The sequence below is a fragment of the Sorex araneus genome, chromosome 5 (assembly GCF_027595985.1).
Source record: "Sorex araneus isolate mSorAra2 chromosome 5, mSorAra2.pri, whole genome shotgun sequence".
In the NCBI taxonomy this organism is placed as follows: Eukaryota; Metazoa; Chordata; class Mammalia; order Eulipotyphla; family Soricidae; genus Sorex; species Sorex araneus.
This window is the reverse complement of record NC_073306.1, coordinates 81,689,338-81,711,120: the sequence shown is the minus strand read 5'-3', so window position 1 is coordinate 81,711,120 and position 21,783 is coordinate 81,689,338. Positions and strand designations below refer to the sequence as shown.

Below are 21,783 nucleotides of genomic sequence, written 5' to 3'. Positions count from 1 at the left end.
GCCATGGTCACCTCGAAGTTTCTAGTGATCCTGCTGCTTGCCGTTGCTGTTATCCTACACATCCCAGTCTGGTCTGCTACTCTGTGTTCTTTTTCAGGATCTATTTCCCACACTTTGTTCTGCTCCATCTCTCCATTCTCATTCCTTTCAGAGGGGCCTTACCCAGCACTGCACAGGGTTTATTCCCAGAGTGCTGTTTGGGGCTCTACTCCTGGGCGTGCTAGAGGACCAAAAGGTGCTGAGGGTCAAATCTGGAATTCCACTATGTGAAACATGCACAGCGGCCCATTGACTGAGTTGCCTCCCGTATCCCCATTAGTTACAGATATCTGCAGGAAGAGTATTTAATCTAATTAATTAATTAATTTATTTATTTATTTTTGCTTTTTGGGTCACACACGGCAATGCACAAGGGTTACTCCTGGCTCTGCACTCAGGAATAACTCCTGGCGGTGCTCAGGGGACCATATGGGATGCTGGGAACTGAACCTGGATCAGTGCGTGCAAGGCAAACGCCCTACCCGCTGTGCTATTGCTCCAGCCCCAGGAAAAGTATTTTATGCTACCACTGCTAATTCAAGAACTCACATTCCAGGGGCTGGCGTGGGTAGGGCGTTTGCCTTGCATGTGGCCAACCCGGGTTCAATCCCTGGTATCCCATATGGTCCCCTGAGCACTGCCAGGATAAATTCCTGCATGCGGAGCCAGGAGTCACCCCTGAGCATCACCAGGTGAGACCCAAAAAAGAAAAAAAAAAGAACTCACCTTTCAGTATTCAGCAAATTTATATTTAACTCTCTTCTCTGGGCCCTACTCACTGACTTGAGGCATTTAACTTAATTTTTCCAAGCCCCAGTTTTTTCTCATGTGCAAAGAGGTAATCATGTTTCTAATAAAAACTGACAACCAAAAAACAGTAAATGGAGCCTATGTGAAGGCTTTCACAAAACGTGTACTTAATATAAAGAATATTATTACTGTCGGGGCTGAGACACAGCACAGTGGGTGAAAGAATATTTCACTTGTCTCGCACACACTGAACCTGTCTGATTCATTATATCACACATGGTTGAGTACCTCCAGGAGTGATCCCAGAGCGGAGAGTAAGTAATAAACCTGAACACCACGAAGTGTTGTCATGAAAGCAAAACAAATCAGGAATATCATTCTTAATATTATTTAAAAAATATATTTAAAAAATCTTTTTTTAAAAGAGCTGGGGATGTAGGTCAGTGACAAAATGCATGCTTTGTATAGATAAGGCCCTGGATTTGATTCCTAGAACCAAAAATAATTCAGAAAAAAGGTGCTTTTCTACATAACCACCACAATATACTAGTCTCTGACTGTCACTGACAGTGATAGTGACAATGATATACTGGTCTCTCTCTCTCTTTTTTTTTTACTGCTATGGAATATAGCAGAAGTTCAGTAAAAAATGCTTCCAAGACTGAGGCTGGAAATATTCAGCAATGGCCAACTTGCTAGAAGCAGCATGGAAAGAAAGAGATGACTAGGCTAAGTCTCAGTAAAGCAAAGCCAGTGTGAAATCTGGATATCTGGAATTCAAAAACAAACTTTATATATGATGTAACTCAGAAATATCTGTAAGTGATATTTCTTCGTAGTCAACTCACCTAAGCTCAGTTGTGAGGTCTTTTATAGTACAGTATTTCTCCTCCAAGGCTATCTGAGCCTTCTGGAGCACGTCCCTCAGTTCCTGAAGCTGTCGCAAAGTGCTTTTTAACTCTCCGTGTGCATTCTGTAGCTCAGTCTCCAGTGCTTCCCTCTTCTGCACGGCTTCTGCAAGCTCAGTCTCAGTGTGGCTATGCAACTTTTCCAACTCCTTCACTGTGGAAAGGGAAAATTTTTTTAATTCTTATATATGAATCTACATATAAAGTCTATTTATGAATTACTTGAAATTAACAACTTTGTAGATAATATAATTAATAAGAACCCAGGATGGGGATATGGCTCAGAAGTATTGCACACAACTGGCATTAGTGAGGCCCTATGTTTGATCCTCAGTTCCACATGCCCCAGCAGAGGAGCCCTGTAGCCCCTCGGCCGGCCCAGGCACCGCAGCACTATAGGACCACATGGTCAGGCCCACACCTCTAATGCAGGTGACCCCTGGGACATCCTCATCAACAGGACTAGAGGGGGCTATATCTATCTATCTATCTATCTATCTATCTATCTATCTATCTATCTATCTATCTATCTATCTATCTTTAAATACCATTTTAGTCTTCTACAAGAGGCAAAATATTATTTATTGTCCCTTCCAGTCCCATCAATTCAAACTCTCCCTTTATTTTACTTATTCTTTTAGTGGGGCGGCGGGGGGGAGGGGAATGCCATACCTGGTGGTGCTCAAAGATCATTCTTGGTGGGGCTTGGGAGACTATATAGGGTGCTGGGGATAGTACCTCAAGTCAGTTGCATGCAAGACAAGCATCCTACCCACTGTACTATCTCTACAGTTCCCATTTTACTTCTAAAAATGTAAATATGCAGGCAGCTAATAAGCCTAGCAAACCTACTGCTTACCAGCATTTGTTTTCTTATCGAGTTCTGTCTTTGTCTGTTCTAAGAGTATGTCTAATTGATTAAGACGCATTGTTTTATTTTCTCCATCTCGTTTTAGATGCATAATTTCTTTTTCCATTTTACACAGCTCTTCTTTGTACTGATCCAGCTCAAGTTTTACTTGCCTAATTGAAAAAAAAGAATTAACAGTTTTAAAAATGATAATTTGGAAACTTAAAGACCACCCAACTTATATCTAACTCAACAAAACCTGCAAGTTCTTTAAATTTTTAAATTTTATTTATTTTTGCATTGGTTTTTGTTTTGGGGCCACACGCAGCTGTGTTCAGGGCTTACTTCTGGCTCTGGGCTTGGAGACTACTCCTGGAGGGATACAGAGGGCCATGTGCAGTGCAGGGGACTGAACCCCAGGTTGCCCATGTGCAAGGCAAGCATCTTACCTGCTAAACTATTTCTCTGGCTCCCCAAATCAGAAGAAAATTAAGAATAATTATCAGCAAAACGTCCAGTCAGATTCTTTTTTAAAAAATGAATCACCATGAGATAGACCATCACTAAACTATTCATGATTGGGTTTCAGTTCTACAATGATTCAACACCCACCCCTCTACCAGTGTACATTTCCCACCACCAATGTCCCCAGTTTCCTTCCCACCATCCCCCAATACCCCCACCAAGCCTGCCTCTATGGCAGGCACTTTTCTTCTTTTTCTTTCTCTCCTTTCATTATGCTTTGAAATACAGGTACTAAGAGGGCATCATGTTTGTTCAGGGCACTCAGTATTTTTATCAGGAATGTACAACTGGAGGAGCTTTTTCTAAACTGTGTGGCATCTTTGGGGTGTGGATGTGACTGCCAGAAGTACAGGGAGGTGGGGGAGGTAGTCCATCCTGACCCTGAAAAAGCCTGGAGATTTCAATCACAAAACCCACACACATGAATTTTCAGCAGATCAATATCCCATTGAGGTCCATCCTGAGATGGTGGTGTCTGGCTGGGGGCATAGTGGTGATTCTGGATTGGTGGGAGCAAACAGCCACCAGGGGCTCTGTTTAGGTGGGCATTGGACTAACCCACCCTGACCCCGCCAATGTACGCTGGTCTGTTCAGCCTTGTACGGGTCCAAAATAAACTGTGACTTTTGACCTCTTTCGAGACTTATTTATGGTCTCTGAAGAAAAGCTGGTAGAAGAGCTTACATGGTGGTCTTGGAGTTGGTTTGTGGGGGTGACAGCTGGTGCTTCCAGAAATATAGGGAAGTGGAAGGAAGTAGCCCATCCTGACTCCAAGAAAGCCTGGAGATTTTTTTTTTTTTTTTTTTTTTTTTGCTTTTTGGGTCACACCCGGCGATGCACAGGGGTTACTCCTGGCTCTGCACTCAGGAATAACTCCTGGCGGTGCTCAGGGGACTATATGGGATGCTGGGAATCGAACCCGGGTCGGCCGCGTGCAAGGTAAACGCCCTACCTGCTGTGCTATCACTCCAGCCCAAGCCTGGAGATTTGAGTCACAAAACTAACATACCCAAATTTTCAGCAGGTTAATCTCATTCAGGCCCATCCCGAGAAGATGGAGTCTGGATGGAAGCATGGTTGCGATTTTGTATTGTGGGAGCAAGTGGCCACCAGGGGCTCTGTTTGGACAGGCACTGAGCCAACCTGCCCACCTCCAATAGGCTTCGGTCTGTTCACCCTTGCACAGATCTGAGATTTACTGTGGCCTTTTTTCTCTTTTGATATTTATTTGTGGGTCTCTGAAGCAAGGCCGATAAACGAGTTTACATGGCTGAGCCAGGGGTGGTTTGTGGATGTGGTTCTCACATACCTGACTTTTGGCAGTTTAATTTCTTGGGAAAGTTGATCCTGAGTTGTTGGAGTCTGGTCAGAGGCAGAGGAGGTGATTTGGGTGGGACACTGGCGATGGGCATGGTGTTGGAATTGAGTCCAATGTTGGACAACACTGGTTTGTCCTTTCTCCCCCTAAACTCCCTTGCAGGGAGCTTAGGTTTATTAAGTACTTACTGAGTAACTCCCACCACGGTGCTCCTGAGGCACACCCAATTCCATCTGGCACTCACAATCCTCTGTGTTTATCTTTAACTTCTCCTTTGTGCTCTGCTTCCCAGATCTGTTAATCACTTTTATCCCCAAATCAGACCCTGTGACTTATAAAATCACATCTTCTAAGGACTCTGGATTTTCTATGTGCAAGTGAAATATTGCTTTTCTATTTCCTTTATGTCCTTTGCATAGTTTATTTTAGAGCAATGTCCTTTTTGTGTAGACACAGGAAGACAGTTAATGCTATGGTTTTGTAACTTGGGAGTTAATTGACTCCAAATAATGTTTATTCCTGGTGTCCATCATATTTGCATCAGTTGCCCTTAGTTCCTAACATCCCCAAATGGGGGTCCCTCGAGGGACAAGAATGGACAGGCTAAGCAATATAAGAAGTGTAATAAGTTAAGAGTATGGTCATCAAACAAACTCTGTCATGACCCAAAAAGAAGTAACTGAGTAAGGGCCTTGCTGGGATTAAGAAAGACTAACCTGGGGGCTAGAGTGATAGCACACTGGGTAGGGCATTTGCCTTGCACGCAGCCAACTTGGGTTCAATCCCCGGCACCCCATATGGTTCCCAAACACCACCAGGAGTGATTCCTGAGTTCAGAGCCAGGAGCCAGGAGTAACACCTGAGCATCCCTGGGTGTGACCCAAAAAGAAAAAAAAAAAAGAAAGAAAGAAAGACTAACCTGGCCTGAGAACTGTAGTCTGGGATATATAGCGAGATGTCCCCAGAAAGAGCCACCCTTTAAGCTTAATATATCTTTTACTGTGCCCATACAAAATTACTAGAAATATTATTAAGAAGCAAATTTATGATGACTGTTTAAATGGACACTGGCTAAGGAAAAGGGAAAGCAATACACCCTTAGATGGAATTCCGTCCTTGGGCAGATCTCCTAGCAGGAATCTAGAATGATGAACACTTAAAATGAGATTTTGTCCTTGAGTATCTCCTAGAACTTCCCCTGAAGGAAGGGCTTTACATATGTTTACTGTTTATAATAATGTTCTGGACTGGAGCATAGCACAGCGGGTAGGGCAAACGCCTTGCACGCGGCTAACCCAGGTTCAATTCCTCTGTCCCTCTCGGAGAGCCTGGCAAGCTACCGAGAGTATCCTGCCCACATGGCAGAGCCTGGCAAGCTACCCATGGCGTATTTGATATGCCCAAAAAAGTAGCAAGAAGTCTCACAATGGTGATGTTACTGGTACCTGCTGGAGCAAATTGATGAACAATGGGACGACAGTGTTACAGTGCAATAATGTCTACCACACCTATGGGTAACTGCCACTGCCCCCAACCCAGTGATTACCAATCAGCCTGATGGCCCCTGTTCCCTTCTTTGTCCGTCTGTCACCATCAGCCATCCAGGGCGGGGGGGGATGATGATCAACCTCGAACACACCCAGGGGACACTCGGGTCAACTCAGATGGACCAATAACCCACCCCCAACTCAGGAACAGCAAGAGTCCATGAAAAACAATTATTAATAGTACTATAATAGTATTATAAATGAAATAAATAAAAAAATAGAGTAGCAGGACTCAACTGAAGAATGAAAGAATGGAAAATCAAATCAGTGCCCATGAAGTCTAGGTACATGACATCAATGAAGGAGTAAAACAAGAGAAACATTTCTCAAAATAATAATTCCACATTGACAACAAACTGATAGTCAACATCATATTCAATAATAAAAGACTGAAAGCCTTCCCTCTGAGATCAGGCACAAGGCATGAATGTCCACTGCAAGAAGGAAGGAAAGAAGGGAGCTAAGGAAGGAAAGAATGGAGGAAGGGAGAGAAAGAGAGAAAAAAGGAGAGAGGGAGGGAGGGAAAGAGAAAGAAAAAGAGAGAAAAGTCTAAATTGGCAAAGAAGAATTAAGCTATCTCTTTTTTGCATATGACATGATAATACATGCACAGAAGGTCATAAAGACTCCACTAAAATTATATGAATGACAGCAAACGAGTGCAGCACTGTAGCAGTCTATAAAATTGGCATACAACTGCTACATTTCAGCATGTAAATAACAAGCTAGGAAGTAAAAAAGACAACTCCATTTCAATAATGCCCCAAAGACTCTCCAAGCCTGTGTCCTTCCTTGAACATGTGTGTTGCTTGCTTGTCTCCATGGTTCTTTTCTTGCTCTATCTACTCTGAAATAAGCGCATGTTCTCTTGCAAAAATGTATTTCCTCTTGCTCTCCTCTGACATTTTTCTAAGTAAGTTTCATTTACTAAAATCAACCTGGGGCCATAGCGAAGAGCATTTGCTTTGCAAGCAGCTGACCCATGGGTTAGACGTCTGGCATCGCTATGGTCCCCAAGACCTGCAGGAAGTGATCCCCAAGTGCAGAACTAAGAGTCAGCCCTGAGCACAACCAGATGAAGCTCCTCTGTCAAAGAAGCAGGGTGCATAGAGTCGAGCAAGGAAAGCCTCTTCAGCAAAATGGTATCAGGAAAACTGGATAGGTACATGCAAATAAAGGAACTGGGTGTGGTATCTCACACCACATACAAAAATTCAAAGTTTATTAAAGACCTAAAATTAGATCAGAATTCATAAAATACAATTAGAAAAACACAGGTATAACACTCCAGAATATGGAACTCAAAGGAGCCTTCATTGGTTTGACTCCATTGTCAAAGACAATGAAAAGAAACAAATGGGACTACATCAAATTTGAAAGTTTTTACATGGGAAAAGAAACCCATGCTAAAAAGAAAAGGCACTTTACTGAATAAAAGAGAATATTTGTACAACATATCAAGTAAATGACTAATGGCCAAGATATATAAACACTCATGAAACACAACAACAAAAAACTACATCAAAAAATAAGAAAACAGGAACAGACACCTTCATGTGGGTGACAAGCAGACATATGAAAAAGTGTTCAACATCATTTATTATCAGGAACATGCAAATTAAAGCAATGAGGTATCATCTCACACTACTGAGAATGGCATACTACTAAAAAAATACTAGAAAAAAAAACTGGTGTTGGTGAGCATGTGGTAAAAAAGGAACTCTCATTCTCTGTTGGCAGAATTTTGTCTAATTAACCCTCTGTGGACACCATGAAGATTACTGAAAAAAAAAAAAAGGTAAGAAAGAGTTTTGGGTTTTTTTTTTTTTGGGGGGGGGGTTACACCTGGAGATGCTCAAGGGTTACTTCTGGCTCTGCACTCAGGAATTACCCCTGGTGGTACTCAGGGGACCATATGGGATGCTGGGAATTGAACCCAGGTTGGCTGCATGCAAGGCAAATGCGCTACCTGCTGTGCTATTGCTCAAGTCCCCAAGAAGGAGTCTTTATATGACCCCCCCAAGAAAGAGTCTTTACATGACCCACAAATTCCATTTCTTGGCACTTATCAATCCCCCAAACACAAAACATTAATTTGAAAAAAAATATGCACACCCATATTCACTGAAATTCTTAGTATAATAGTCAGCATATATATATATAACTGAAATGTTCAATGAGATGAGTGATCAAGAAGGTATGGCATATATACACAGTGGAATACTATACAGCTATAGGAGAAGACAAAATTACTTATAGCTTGCTGCATTGTGGATGGACTGTGAGGGTATCATGTTGAGTGAAGTAGGTAAGAGTGATCAGGACAAACACCAGATGATCTCACTCAGCATAGTATAAAGAGACAAATAAGGGAATAGAGTCGAATGATGATAACTTCCTGGTCCTGAATTATAAAACTGAGATTACCAAGTTGGAGGAGGGAAATGGGGGATGAGGACTTATAGTCCCCATGGACTAGAAGTAATATAAAGTTAGCGGTGGGAATTATGGTTCTTTATAATGTCCTATGAGTTGAGGACATTAAAATCCTCTAGGGCTAGAGCAATATTAGAGCAGGTAGGGCACTTGCCTTGCAGGTGGCCAATCTGGGCTAAATCCCTAGCACCCCATATTGTTCCCTGGGTTCTGCCAGAAGTGAATCCTGAGTGCAGAGCAAGAATAATCTGTAAGCACTGCTGAGTGTGGCCCTCAAACAAAAACATAATACAAACCAAAAAATATTAACACTACTTTGTAACCATGTCACTTAAACCATAATAATATGTATCAAAGAAAGAAAAAGAAAATACTATGGTAAAAGTGATAAACTGGAGGTCCTGGTTCAGTCAAAGAATTAATTGTGAATATTAAAGGGAATGAGCTGGGGGCTGGAGCGATAGCACAGTGGGTAGGGCATTTGCCTTGCAGGCACTGACCCAGGTTCTATTCCCAGCATCCCATATGGTCCCCTGAGCATTGCCGGGGTAATTCCTGAGTACAGAGCCAGGAGTAACCCCTATGCATCACTGGGTGTGACTCAAAAAGCAAAAAATAATAATAATAAATAAATTTTAAAAAAATAAAGGGAATGAGCTGATAATATGGGTACATATGCATAATATTCAGATTATTAAAAATTAGAGATTTGTGGTGCTGAGATTTAGGGTAAATTATGTAAGTAAAGTGGCTGAGTTATACAACATCAGGGGAGTTGAGGTCTTATTTTATTTTTTGTTTTGATTTTGGAGCCATAACCAGTGGTGCTCAGCACTCAGGGATCACTCCTGGCAGTGTTCAGGGAAAATTATGGGATACTGGGGATCAAACTCAGGTCAGGCACATGCAGGGCAAACATCCAACCTGTACTATAGTTCTATACTGTACTATAATTCTGGCCCAGGAGATGAGTTTTTATTTATTATTATTATTATTATTATTATTATTATTATTTTTAACATTGTAGGAGTATTGCTATTTATTCAGCCATTGATTAAGCTGATTGAATTGGGCATGAACTCCACATTACTTTTTTTATTATTCAGAATGTTAATTTTATTTTATTATTTTATTACTATTTTCCCCCCTTTTTATTGATTCACCATGAGATACAGTTACAAAGTTTTCATGTTTGAGCTTCGTTCATAAAATCATCAAACACCCATCCCTTCACCAGTGCACCTTTCCCACCACCAAAATCCCCAGTATTCCCCCTCTACCCCCCGCCCCGTTCCAACCTGCAGAAAAGGCAATGCTAGACAATTTGTTATATATTGCTTATTATGCTTGTTATGGATAGAATGTCCAGGAAATTCTGTGCCATTCTCTTCCAGGAGCTTTAGTTTATAGTCTCTGAGTCTTGGTCATTTATGAGATTACATGGCGCCAGGGGCATTTTGTGGGTGTGACTGACAAGCTGCTGGAAAACTGGGGACCTGGGGGGAGGAGGCCCAGTCCCAATCCACGTGGGCATGGAGAGGAGATGAGTTTTTAAAAAGAGGCTCAGGGGAGCATTGCAAGGTGTGACCCAAAAAAACTAAATAAATAAAGTAAAAATTTAAAGAGAGGCTCTGGGCCTGAAAAATCAGTCAGATGTATACTAGGATGCCACGATAAGACTGATGCAGGACAGAGCAACAATAAATGACGTGGCCAGCAGAGGTCAGCAGAGAGTGATGATAAGAGAACATATAATGGATGTATGATATACGAAGTACAATGCCACAGTATGATGTTTTCAGAGCTGCAGAGGAAAAGCAATGCCTTTTCTGAGAAGGAACTCGGAAATCTATTACAGTCAGAAAGGAGGAGATAGAAAACATCTCAGAGAACTATTTCTAAGGGTGGACTTTGAATTCCAAAAGACAGAGTACAGTGGGAGCGTTTTAGAAGTTGGGATAGGGTGGGGGAAGAGACCAGAATATATACAGAGGTTTTGGTGTTAATATGAGCAGGTGATGAGCTGGAAATCTGTAGCTTCTTATGGTGTCTGGTATAAAATTATAAAGTGATTTTTAAGTCTATGGAATTGGGGTTGATATAATGTAAGATAAGTGTGTGTAATTTTAAGTGTGGTGAGGAGACTGCATTTGTGGCTGCCTATGTTTAATTTTATTGGTTTTAGGGCCACACTGGTAATGTGTATGTCTCTGCTGCATATAACTGCTGTGTAGAACCTTAACAAATATTATTTTGGTCTTAGGGTACTTACAACATAGAAGGAGAGTTAAGGGTTGTTTGGGGCCGGAGAGATAGTACAGTACAGACTCTCACATGGCCAATCCAGGTTCGTCTCCAGCACCACATCCGGTCCCTTGAGCACCACCGAGAGTGATCCCTGAGTGCAGAGCCAGGAGCAAGCCCTGAGCTGAGTGTGCCCCCAACCGAAAAAAAGTGGGGAGGTGTGGTGGTGGTGGTTATTGAACTATAACACCCCCCCAAAAAAAAATAAGAATAAGAGAAATATACAAACAAAATACTATAGGAATATAGACTATGGAAAAATTAATCCTTAATCAAATGCTTCACTGAATATGATGTGATACTTAAACAACAGGAAGACAAATACAGGCAAATCCATCGACTTTACCTGGCTGTACCCGTGAGCTCAGCAATTTTTTGCCTTTTCAAATCTGCTTCATGTGTGGCTGCATCACATTTCTCCTCCATTTTTCGCAATTTTTCACTTGAAATTTCTTTTTGCTTTTGAAGGTCTTGTTCCAGTTTTGAAACCTTAGAGTTTTCACAAATATTTTAAGTTTAGTCACAGCTCATTGTTATTTAGAAAGACATATTTAATCAACTATATGATTCAGTACCACTAAGTACTTCAAAAATCAAAATATAAATCAGGAAGTAATTATTTTAAAATATAAAAACAAACTTAATTTTAATAAAGGTGGTTCAGTCATATACATATTTATAGAGGGGGCCACATCAAGAATTGAACAAAATAATAGTAAAAGTTCTCCCCTTTCTAAAATGTTCTTTCTTCTCATCTCAAAAGAAAAAAATGTTTTCTTCACAAAAATGGCTGATTCTTGGGGATAGGTAAACTCTTCCATCCCCCTGTTCTTCCTAGAGCCTGGTGGCAATCATGCCCATGAACTGCCTCTGGTGCTGAATAAGCTTATTAACCGGCCATAATCCAGAGACTCATAAATAAATCTTGAAAGAGATCAGCAAGCTACAGAAATGCTTCTGGACTCCAAAGCCACCAATCAGTTAAAAATTTAACCCCAGCTATATCATCCCATCAAAATTTTAGAAATCTTGGAGCAAAAGGGGGCACATGACATCTCATACTCTGAATCACTGATATACCAGGAGTAGCACACCACATTGGATGGCATGTAAAGTAGAAGGCAACCAATGTCAATTAAAAAAATATTAACACTCTAGGCTTAATCTGTAACAACATGTTAGTAATCTCTTATATAAGAGCTCAAGATACAACAGGGTGCAATGCAACAATCTTCATACTTTTCTTTTTTTTTCTTTTTTTTGCTTTTTGGGTCACACCCATGATGCACAGGGGTTACTTCTGGCTCCGAACTCAGGAATTACCCTGGCGGTGCTCAGGGGACCATACAGGATGCTAGGAATTAAATCCAGGTCGGCCTCGTGCAAGGCAAATGCTCTACCCACTGTGCTATCACTACAGCCCCCACACACTTTTTTTTTTCAGAAAATATTTTTTGATCATTTTTAGTGAATTAATAATAATAATCAATCCAAAATAAATCATTTAGGGCTGCTATTAGGGCAAGCTTGGGTGGTGGTTGAGAAAATAGGAAACAATGTAAAGGGAAGATGTAATGGTGGTGGGATTAGTGTTGGAATATTGAATGTAATAAATCACTGTGAACAATTTTATAAAAATAAATAACAATGGGGGCTGGAGTGATAGCACAGCGGGTAGGGCGTTTGCCTTGCACGCGGCCGACCCGGGTTCAAATTCCAGCATCCCATATGGTCCCCTGAGCACCGCCAGGAGTAATTCCTGAGTGTAGAACCAGGAGTAACCCCTGTGCATTGCCAGGTGTGACTCAAAAAGCAAAAAAAAAAAAAAAAAAAAAAAAAAGTAAAATCTGTGTCTCCTTGCAACAAAACTACATTTGATTCTATTCCTTCTTCTGCCTGTTCTACTACAGTCTTCTTCCTCTTACTAAATTGCTTCTTAGGTAATTTGCTTCACTTCCTATCTGCTTTCTTGAAAATCTCATACTATTAACTATCTCTGCTTTCAACTCTCCTGAGAATCTTCAATCCCTTTTTCTCCAGTGGGTTTTTTTTTAATTTGGTTACTTTTGTTTTCATTTAAACATACCCTGCATGGGGTATTCGATATGCCAAAAACAGTAACAATAAGTCTCACATTGGAGACGTTACTGAAAACATACCTAGGGTTTCTCATCATTAAAAAAAAATCCCTTGATATCTCTATCTCCCTCCCCTTTTTTCTTTTCTCCTTTGTCTTCTTATTTTGGGGCCACCCCTGGCAATTCACAGGGCTGACTCGTAGCTCTTCTCTCAGGAATCACAGCTTGCAATGATCCGGGGACCACATAGGATTCCACGGATCAAACCCGGACCAGCAGTGTGCAAAATAAACACCCAACCTGCTGTACTACCTCTCCGGCCTCTCTCCTTTTTCTTTACTCTAATTATAGCCCAGCTTCTCCTTATTAGCAACTTGTAGCAATCTGGCAATTCTACAGAAAATGCACTTATGTCACCAGGGATCTCTGTAATGCCAATTTCAATGGATATCTCTCAACTCCTACTTTACTTGACCTTTTACTTATTTCTGTTTTTAAATTTTGTTGGTTTTAGGGCCACCCAGCAATGCTCCTGACAGTGCTGGGAGCAGCATGTGGTCCTGGGGGTCAAATCCAGGTCTCCTATATGAGAGGCATTTACTCAGTCCACTGAGTTATCTGTCCAGCCCAACTTGCATAAAACACTGGGGCCACTTCCATTGTGCTGGGGTCCCTCTGGCTGGCAATCCTCAGCCAGGGCGGAGACCTGATAGGTGCTGTGCTCAGTCTGGCAGTATAGTGCTTGGGATGTGTAGGGTAAATGGGCCACATACACAGTGTTGCGCAGGGGGCAGCCTTTTGTGTCAGGCCTGAACTCGGGATCCCACAAATACCACACATATGCACCATTCTTTTTGTTCCCAGCCCTTCTAGTTGACTTTGATTGCAATAAATGTCTGTGATACCAAATTATTATTCCTTCACAAAACACCTTCCTCAAAGACCTGTCCAAATCAGCCTCGCTCCTTATTCTGCATTTTCTCCCTTCTTAATTCGGCTACTCTGTGTTTCCAACGAATCTCAATTAATCTTGGGCTAAATATTAAAATCCTCTCTGCTCTTCTTAAAAACTAAATTTATTTTATAACACGAATATATACACACTGAAGTTCCAAGAATACAATTGAAAGAGTATACAGGTATAAATGGAAGGAAACCACAGACAATCAATCCAATAGAATGTTTATGAGCAGAAAGAATCTCAAAGGACACAACATGGAATTTAAGTCTAGTAGCCCAGGGCTGGAGTGATAGTACAGTGGGTAGGGCGTTTGCCTTGCACATGGCCGACCTGGGTTCGAGTCCCAGCATCCCATGTGGTCCCCCGAGCACTGCCAGGAGTAATTCTTAAGTGCATGAGCCAAGAGTAACCCTAGTGCATTGCCAGGTGTGACCCAAAAAAGAAAAAAAAGGAAAAAAAAAAGCTTTAAGTCTAGTAGCACGTGAACAAAAGGTAGAAAAGCTAATTAAATAGGTCATGAGAGATATCTCTGAGGGCTGGAGGGGGCCATGCATGGCATACCAGAGGCCCTGACTTAGACTCCCAGATGTGCATGGTGCTCCCCACATCCAGCACTACTGGAACTGGCCTTGGTGGCCCCAGCACTGCTAGGCGTGAACAGCAAACCATCAAGGCCCACTGTTGGGGGAAGTATCACCAAGAGTGGCCCTTGGCACTGAGTACTGCTGGGTTAGGCCCGCTCTCAGCTAAAACTGATATAGAGAAAATGCTACCCCAAACACTGATGAAACTTTTAGATATGAACTTTCGTTCCTCAAGGAAGTTAAAAAGAACAAAAATATTTCTTAAAACATACATTAAGAGTGGCCAGAGCGATAGTCAGTGGGTAAGGCATTTGCCTTGCTCAAGGCTGACCAGGATTCAATCCTTGGCATCCTATATGGTCCACCAGGAGTGATTCCTGAGTGCAGAACCAGGATTAAGCTTTGAGCACTGGTGTGGTATGACCAAAAAAATTAAAACCAAAACCAACCCTCCCCAAAAAAAAACCCATATATGAAAAGAGAATCAAATGAAAAGCATACAAGTTGACAAATTTAAGGTGAAACAAAAGCAAAAACAGTTATAGAAATAAAAACCATTTTAGAAGAAAATAAGAATGATAAGCAATACTGCAAGAAGAAAATCTAATGACAAGACTTAGGAAGCTGGAATCAAATGCTAAGTGAACGAAAACCTCAGAATGAAGCTATGCAGAAAGATCAGCAAACAAGAGCTCTAAACTTCAACAAAAAAGGATTGGAAGCCACAGGAGAAATGGCTCTACAAACAAAAGACAAACTCAGAACACCTGGCTAACGTATTTGAATTTACTGGAAGGATTCTTTAGTTTTACTAAGAATGAATTCAGAATACATATAGAGGCAACCATAGAATAAAAAGCTGACATATCTTGGGGCTGGAGAGCTAGTACAGTTTGTAAGGCATTTGCCTTGCACACGGTCAACCTGGGTTGGATCCGTTGCATCTTATATGGTTCCTGAAGCACAACCAGGAGAGTTCCTGAGTGCAGATCCAAAGTAAGCTCTGAGCATCACTGGGTGTCACCCCCAAAACAAAACAAAACAAAAAATAGTTTACAGAGATTTGCTTCTTTTTTTTTTTTTGGTCTTTTTTCTGGAACCCATCTGGGGGTACCGAGGATCAAATATTTCTTATATTTCTTACAATGTGAAGAGGTTAAATACAAATTTATATGCGGGCTTATTAAATTTTTTTTCACTCTCATTTCCTTCCACCTGAGAAACTTTTATACAACATAAGTATACAAATCAAACATCTATTGATAATAAATTATACATTTATTTTAAACCAAAAGTTTTGTGACCCCAACATTCAGTTATACAGCCCCATATGGGGTCATAACCCACGGTTTAAGAAGCCAGGATTAATTAATTAATTAATTAATTAATTAATTAATTAATTAATTAATTTTTGGGTCAAACCCAGCATTGCACAGGGGTTACTCCTGGCTCTGCACTCAGAATGGTACTCCCCCGAGCACCATATGGGATGCTGGGAATCGAATCTGGGTTGGCCACGTGCAAGGCAAATGCCCTACCCCCTGTGCTATTGCTCCAGCCCCAGGATTTATTTATTTTTTTTTAAAAAAAGCATAAACCAAAACCAAACCCTACTATCCATTTTTCTTTTCTTTCTTTCTTTTTTTCTTTTTTTTTTCTTTTTGGGTCACACCCGGCAATGTACAGAGGTTACTCCTGGCTCTGCACTCAGGAATCACCCCTGGCAGTGCTCAGGGGACCATATGGGATGCTGGGATTAGAACCTGGGTCAGCCACGTGCAAGGCAAACGCCCTACCCACTGTGCTATTCCTCCAGCCCCTCCATTTTTCAAATGTCTTGCAAATGAAACAACTTTAGGTCCGTGACGCACCTGCTTTTCAAGTTTGATCTGCATGTCTTCCAGCTCCCCATTCCTGATGGTCTCCTGCTGTAGCATCTGCTGCTGCTGCTGTAGCGTGTGCTGCAGGAGGGCGTTCTGTTCCAAGGTCTCTTCAACACTGTGGCTTTTAATCTTTAGCTCTTTCTGCAAACAGTACACCTAGCAAATATAAACACTGGTCATTACAATGCTTCAATAAAAAGCAATAAAGAGGTCGAGGCCGCCTGCTCGATGAGACCCTCACCCTCACATGCATGTGCAGTTTGTCATAGGGGAGGCAGCGTCATTTTCTGATGGGGGGGATACATCAGAAGAGTCTGCTCACAGGGATGGTGTCTGGGAGTGGCGGCTTTCAGATTATCCCCGAACTCACTCATTTTGCATGATGCTTTGTTTCGAGAGACTGAAATTTTTATCCTTGTGCCAATTCCTATGTGGCAAGCCCCAATAAAAAAACCCCAAACTTTTGTTTTGTGTGGGGCCAGATGCAGGGGTGCTCAGGAGTCACTCCTACCTGTGCTTGGGGATGATGTAGTGTCAGGAACCAAACTTAGGCCACCTGAATCCAAACCATGACCTCTGGTTCACTGAGCTAGCTCTCCAGCCCCTCAGGCCCTCAACTTTTCATTTAATTTGACGTTTTTTGGTGTTTTTAAATTCGGAGCCATACAGGCAGTGCACAGTTGCAAAGAATGCAGTTTAGCACACTGAACTGTCTTTCTGGCCCAACCCCAAAGTTTTTAAAAGAAGGTAGCAAGTATAAAAATTTTATGTTATACAATTACACAAAATAATTGTATAAAATTATTTATAAGTAATATAAATTTATTTATAAAACATGCAGGTAAACAGAAAATGAAAAATTAATCATTTTTGTGGATTTTAAGTAAATCTTCATCTAAAGATTTCTTATAGTTTACATAATGACTTTTTTTTGTCTGTTCCTCTGCATTACTCAGGGGCTTACTCCTGCGTCTGCTCAGGGATCACCCTTGGCAATATTTAGGGGGCTGTATGGGGTGCTGGGATCCAACATGGATTGGCTGTATGCAAGGCAAGAGCCCTACCTAATGAAATTTTAAAATTTATCTTTAATTGAATCACAGTGAGATACACAGTTACAAAGTTGTTCATGATTGGTTTCAGTCATGTAATAATACCTGTCCCTTCACCAGTGTGCATTTCCTACCAACAATGTCCCAGTTTCCCTCCTGCCCGCGACCCTGCCTGGATGGCCTCTCTCTCTCTCTCTCTCTCTCTCTCTCTCTCTCTCTCTCTCTCTCTCTCTCTCTCTCTCTCCTCTCTCTCTCTCTCTCTCTCCCCTCACTCTCCCTCTCTCTCTCTCTCTCTGCCCCTCTCTCTTTCTCTCTCCTCTCTTTATCCCCACTCTCTCTCTCTCATAATAAGAAATTAGGGGCTAACATTCTGATTTCTTGTTGTTCATTTTGGGGGCGCACCCAGCTGTGCTCAGAGTTGACAGACTCCTTGCTCTGTGCTCAGAGATCACTCCTGAACTCTGGGAATCTGTGGTGCTGAGAATGTAGGAATGTGGCGCTGAGAATGAAACACCAACCAACCATGTTCAAGGTAATCTCCCTACTGGCTATATTGTCATTATGACGTGTGACATTCCTATTTTTAAAAAGCCATGTTATCTTAGGCTAGGCAATTTAATTTTCACATTAAGTACAAGCAGAAAATATGCTCATCCATCAGTGACGCTATAAAAATCTTCATGGAAGGAAACAGAAAGAAGAAAGAACAGATGATATAAAACTAAAGACTTCTTTTACCTTACAAGGTTAGACAATTACATAATGTACCATCTGAAGAGTCGGTCAACATACATTTGCTCTTAAATCTGTCCTCTCCTTGGTGCTGGAGTGATAGCACAGCGGGTAGGGTGTTTGCCTTGCATACGGCCAACCCGGATTCTATTCCCAGCATCCCACATGGTCCCCTGAGTACCGCCAGGAGTAATTCCTGAGTAACCCCAAAATTAAAAAAAAAATAAAAAAACAAAAAGCAACAACAACAAAAACTGTCCTCCCCATGTTTTGCTCTATATATTTCAGGAAATTGCCTCTGAATTACAGATAAACTAGGCCCAAGAGAAGAGTCTGTAGTACCAGTTCCAACTAGATACATTCTCCATGGCCTGAGCGCCACTAGGCAGCTTAGCTTCTGCACTATAGTTCTGATCATCTTTTCCTTGTGTTCTTCTGTCCCTAAGCAGAGAGTGGGATTCTGCCCCTGACAACGAATTGCTTTAGCATGACCATTGCTTTGACATGCTCTGTTTGGCCTCATCATTCTTCTATCACCTGTATACATCATTCTCCGTATAAAATTCCCTCCCTAATTTAGAGATCTTTAGGATTTTTTTTGAGGGATACTGACACCCTGAAAGTGAGGGTGGTGTAGCAACACCACAAGCAAAAATAGCAATACTATTATAAACCACAAAGCCACAGTAAAAATAACGAACATCTTTAAAAAATAAACAAAAGAGTATGTTTTTCCAATCAAACTTTTTTTTTGGGTCACACCTGGCAATGCACAGGGGTTACTCCTGGCTTGATTTATTTTATTCGTCTGTGTAAGTCTCAGTATTACTACTTTGCTTTAAATGTTGTAGATACTCATTAAGTATTGACTCATAGGGATGGTTATCGTGAGGAATTCCTTTACTTTGTCAGAATTTACCATTATCATTACATACTTAAATTTTAAATTAAAAGTTTGTAAATGTTTAGAAATAGTTCCCATCAAATCTCCAACACAGCTGATTTAAAAATATCAAAAAAGTTTGATTGGGGGGCTGGAGTAACAGCATATTGGGTAGGGCATTTTCCTTGCACGCGGCCAACCCGGGTTTGATTCCCAGAATCCCATATGGTCCCCTGAGCACCACCAGAGGTAACTCCTGAGTGCAAAGCCAGGAGCAATCCCTGAGCATTGCCGGGTATGACCCAAAAAGCAAAAATAATAATAATAATGTACTGTAGTACTGTCATTCCATTGTTCATCCAAATTGCTCGAGCGAGCACCAGTAATGACTCCATTGTGAGATTTGTTGTTACTATTTTTGGCATATCGAATACGCCATGGGGAGCTTGCCAGGCTTGGCTGTGTGGGCGGGATACTCTCGGTAGCTTGCCGGGCTCTCCGAGAGGGACAGAGGAATCGAACCCAGGTCAACCTCGTGCAAGGCAAACATCCTACCCACTGTGCTAATAATAATAATAATTAATAATAATAATAATATTGAAAATATTTTCTTAGAAAGGAAAGGTGTCTTTTTCTATAAGCTATGTAAAGATATAAAGTAACTTGAAAAAAAATCTCAGAAAGAAATTATTTAAGTAAGCTCTGTTTAAAGGAGATGATTACCTCTTCAGATTTTTTCTTTAGCTGTTTTTCAAAGTTTTCCTTATTTCCTTCCAGTTGACTCAAGTGCAAGGCAAGTTCTTCCTTACAAATTTCCAATGCTGAATCTAGTTGTCTAACCTAATCAAAAAAAGCAAAAAAGAAGAAATCAACTAATATTAATGGAGGCAAATACCTTATCTACTGCACTATCCCTTTGGTCCCTCCACTTCTTATTATCTACCCCTAAGTTATACAAAACAATTTGAAAGGATAAATGCACACCATTAATCAATGCAGCCCTTAGCATAAGAGCTAGGATATGAAGTCAACTCAGATGAGTGGGTAATAAAGGTGTAGTGTAATGCACAACAAAATACTATGCAGCTGCAAAGAATGATGAAATCATGCAATTCACTGCAACATGGATGGAAAACTGTGTTAAGTGAAGTAAGTCAGAAGGAGGACAAATACTGGATAATCTCACTTATCTGTGGCATGCAGAACAACAGCAAAAGGACAGTATCAGGGAGGATACCGAGATTACCCTGGACCCTGGAATATAGACATGAGAAGAACAAGGAAGAAAAGAACTGGATGGGGAGTGTAGGAAGAGGAGGGTGGGAGGCAACAGGGGCCAGAGTTGTGTCAGATGAGATAAAGTATCTATCTAAACCACAGCACCAATAACACTATCTGCGTAAGATTACCCAGACTCCAATAACTAAACTTAACAATGTACCTGTCAAAGAGGCAGGCTGGGGTGGGAGGGAACCTGGGGACACTGACGGAGGGAATGACACTGGAGGTGGAACTGGTGTCAGAACACTGAATGCCTAAAAACTCTACTCAGAACAAATCTGTAAATCATAGTATCTTAATAAAAATAATTAAGTGGGGGAAAAGGAATGAGATATTAACGGGCTCAGCCACAACTCCTGCACCTCTGCTTGCCGCTCCGCCCGCCAGGGGAGACTAATGTCTGGCTGGCTTGGGAGGCAGATCCATTCCCTTCCCGCTAAGCCACAGCAGCCTCCAAAACCAGGAAAAGGGGGTTTTAAATAATAAAATTAGGAACATTTGCATACTAGCCTTTATTGTTTCTTCAGATACTTGATTCTGTAATGCTTTCAAGGCTTCATCTTTCTTCATATTTTCCTTTTCCATTTCCTGAAAACATACAAATTATTAGAAAAAATAAGTATTTCTATACTTATTTAATAATAAGCTATTTTAAAATTTCTATTCAACTGTGGCCAGAGAGATAATACAGCAGGTAGGGCACTTGCCTTACACACAGCTGACCAGGCTTTAATCCCCAGGACTCCTATGGTTCCCTGAGCCCTGCCAGGTGTAATAATCCCTAAGAACAGAGCCAGGAGTAAGCCCCGAGCACCACCAGGTGTGGCCAAAAACAAAACCAAAAAATTTTATGTAATGTAGAATTAAAGACCTGTCACAAGAACAAACCTTAAAATATTTGGTGCATTCTCTGCTACCTGTATCATAACCTGTGATGTGTACTTTTTAATCTCCCTGACTCTTTTAATTTTTCTAAATAAAACTATTTTACTTTATTAAAAGATATACTAATTAGTCTGACAAAGCCTGACTGATACCAGATATATAAAGAAGTTGCAGGGGCTAAAAAGTAGTGAGTATGGTGCTTGTCTTGCTTGTTGCAAACCCTAGTCTCATCCCCACTCCTTTATATGGTTCCCTGGTTCCCTGAGGGCCATCAGGAGTAAGCTGAGTGTACAGCCAGGAACAGCCTTGAGCACCACTCAAAGCACACTCCCTGCTCTGCAACACACAATTTAAAACAAATGAAAACATACCAAGGAGAGTTCTCAAAAAAAACCCTAAAAACTGGCCCACTCATAGGTAATGAAAAAAATTCTATTCATGTGTCTCTCTGAAGAACACAAAGCCACACTAACTTGAAAAAGATACAAACCCATGTTCAATATAGCACTATTTATTTCTTTATCTATTGGTTGGGGGAACACATTCGGTGGTACTCAGGGTTTACTTCTGGCTCTGCACTCAGGGATCATTCCTGGTGATGCAATCACTCAGGGGTGCCAGGGATTGAACCTGGGTCAGCTGCATCCAAGGCAAGTGCCTTCCTGGCTATACTCTCTCTCCAGCCCCCTGTGCAGCACTATTTAAAGTAGCAAAGATTTGGAAGTAACCCAGTAGCCCAGCAACAAGGAAAAGAAGGCATGGCATAT

At 41.3% G+C, this 21,783-nt stretch overlaps 1 protein-coding gene across 1 annotated transcript in view; it reads right to left on the bottom strand.

Annotated features, from left to right (window-relative positions):
- Positions 1–21,783, bottom strand: part of CCDC18 (coiled-coil domain containing 18) — a 73,684-nt gene that overhangs the window by 17,086 nt on the left and 34,815 nt on the right. The window contains exons 16-21 of the mRNA XM_055139530.1: positions 20,642–20,719; positions 19,574–19,690; positions 16,172–16,339; positions 11,024–11,166; positions 2,557–2,720; positions 1,638–1,851 (exon numbers count right to left, since the gene is read on the bottom strand). Coding sequence (XP_054995505.1) covers positions 1,638–1,851; positions 2,557–2,720; positions 11,024–11,166; positions 16,172–16,339; positions 19,574–19,690; positions 20,642–20,719 — 884 coding nt within the window. The remainder of the gene's footprint in view (positions 1–1,637; positions 1,852–2,556; positions 2,721–11,023; positions 11,167–16,171; positions 16,340–19,573; positions 19,691–20,641; positions 20,720–21,783) is intronic.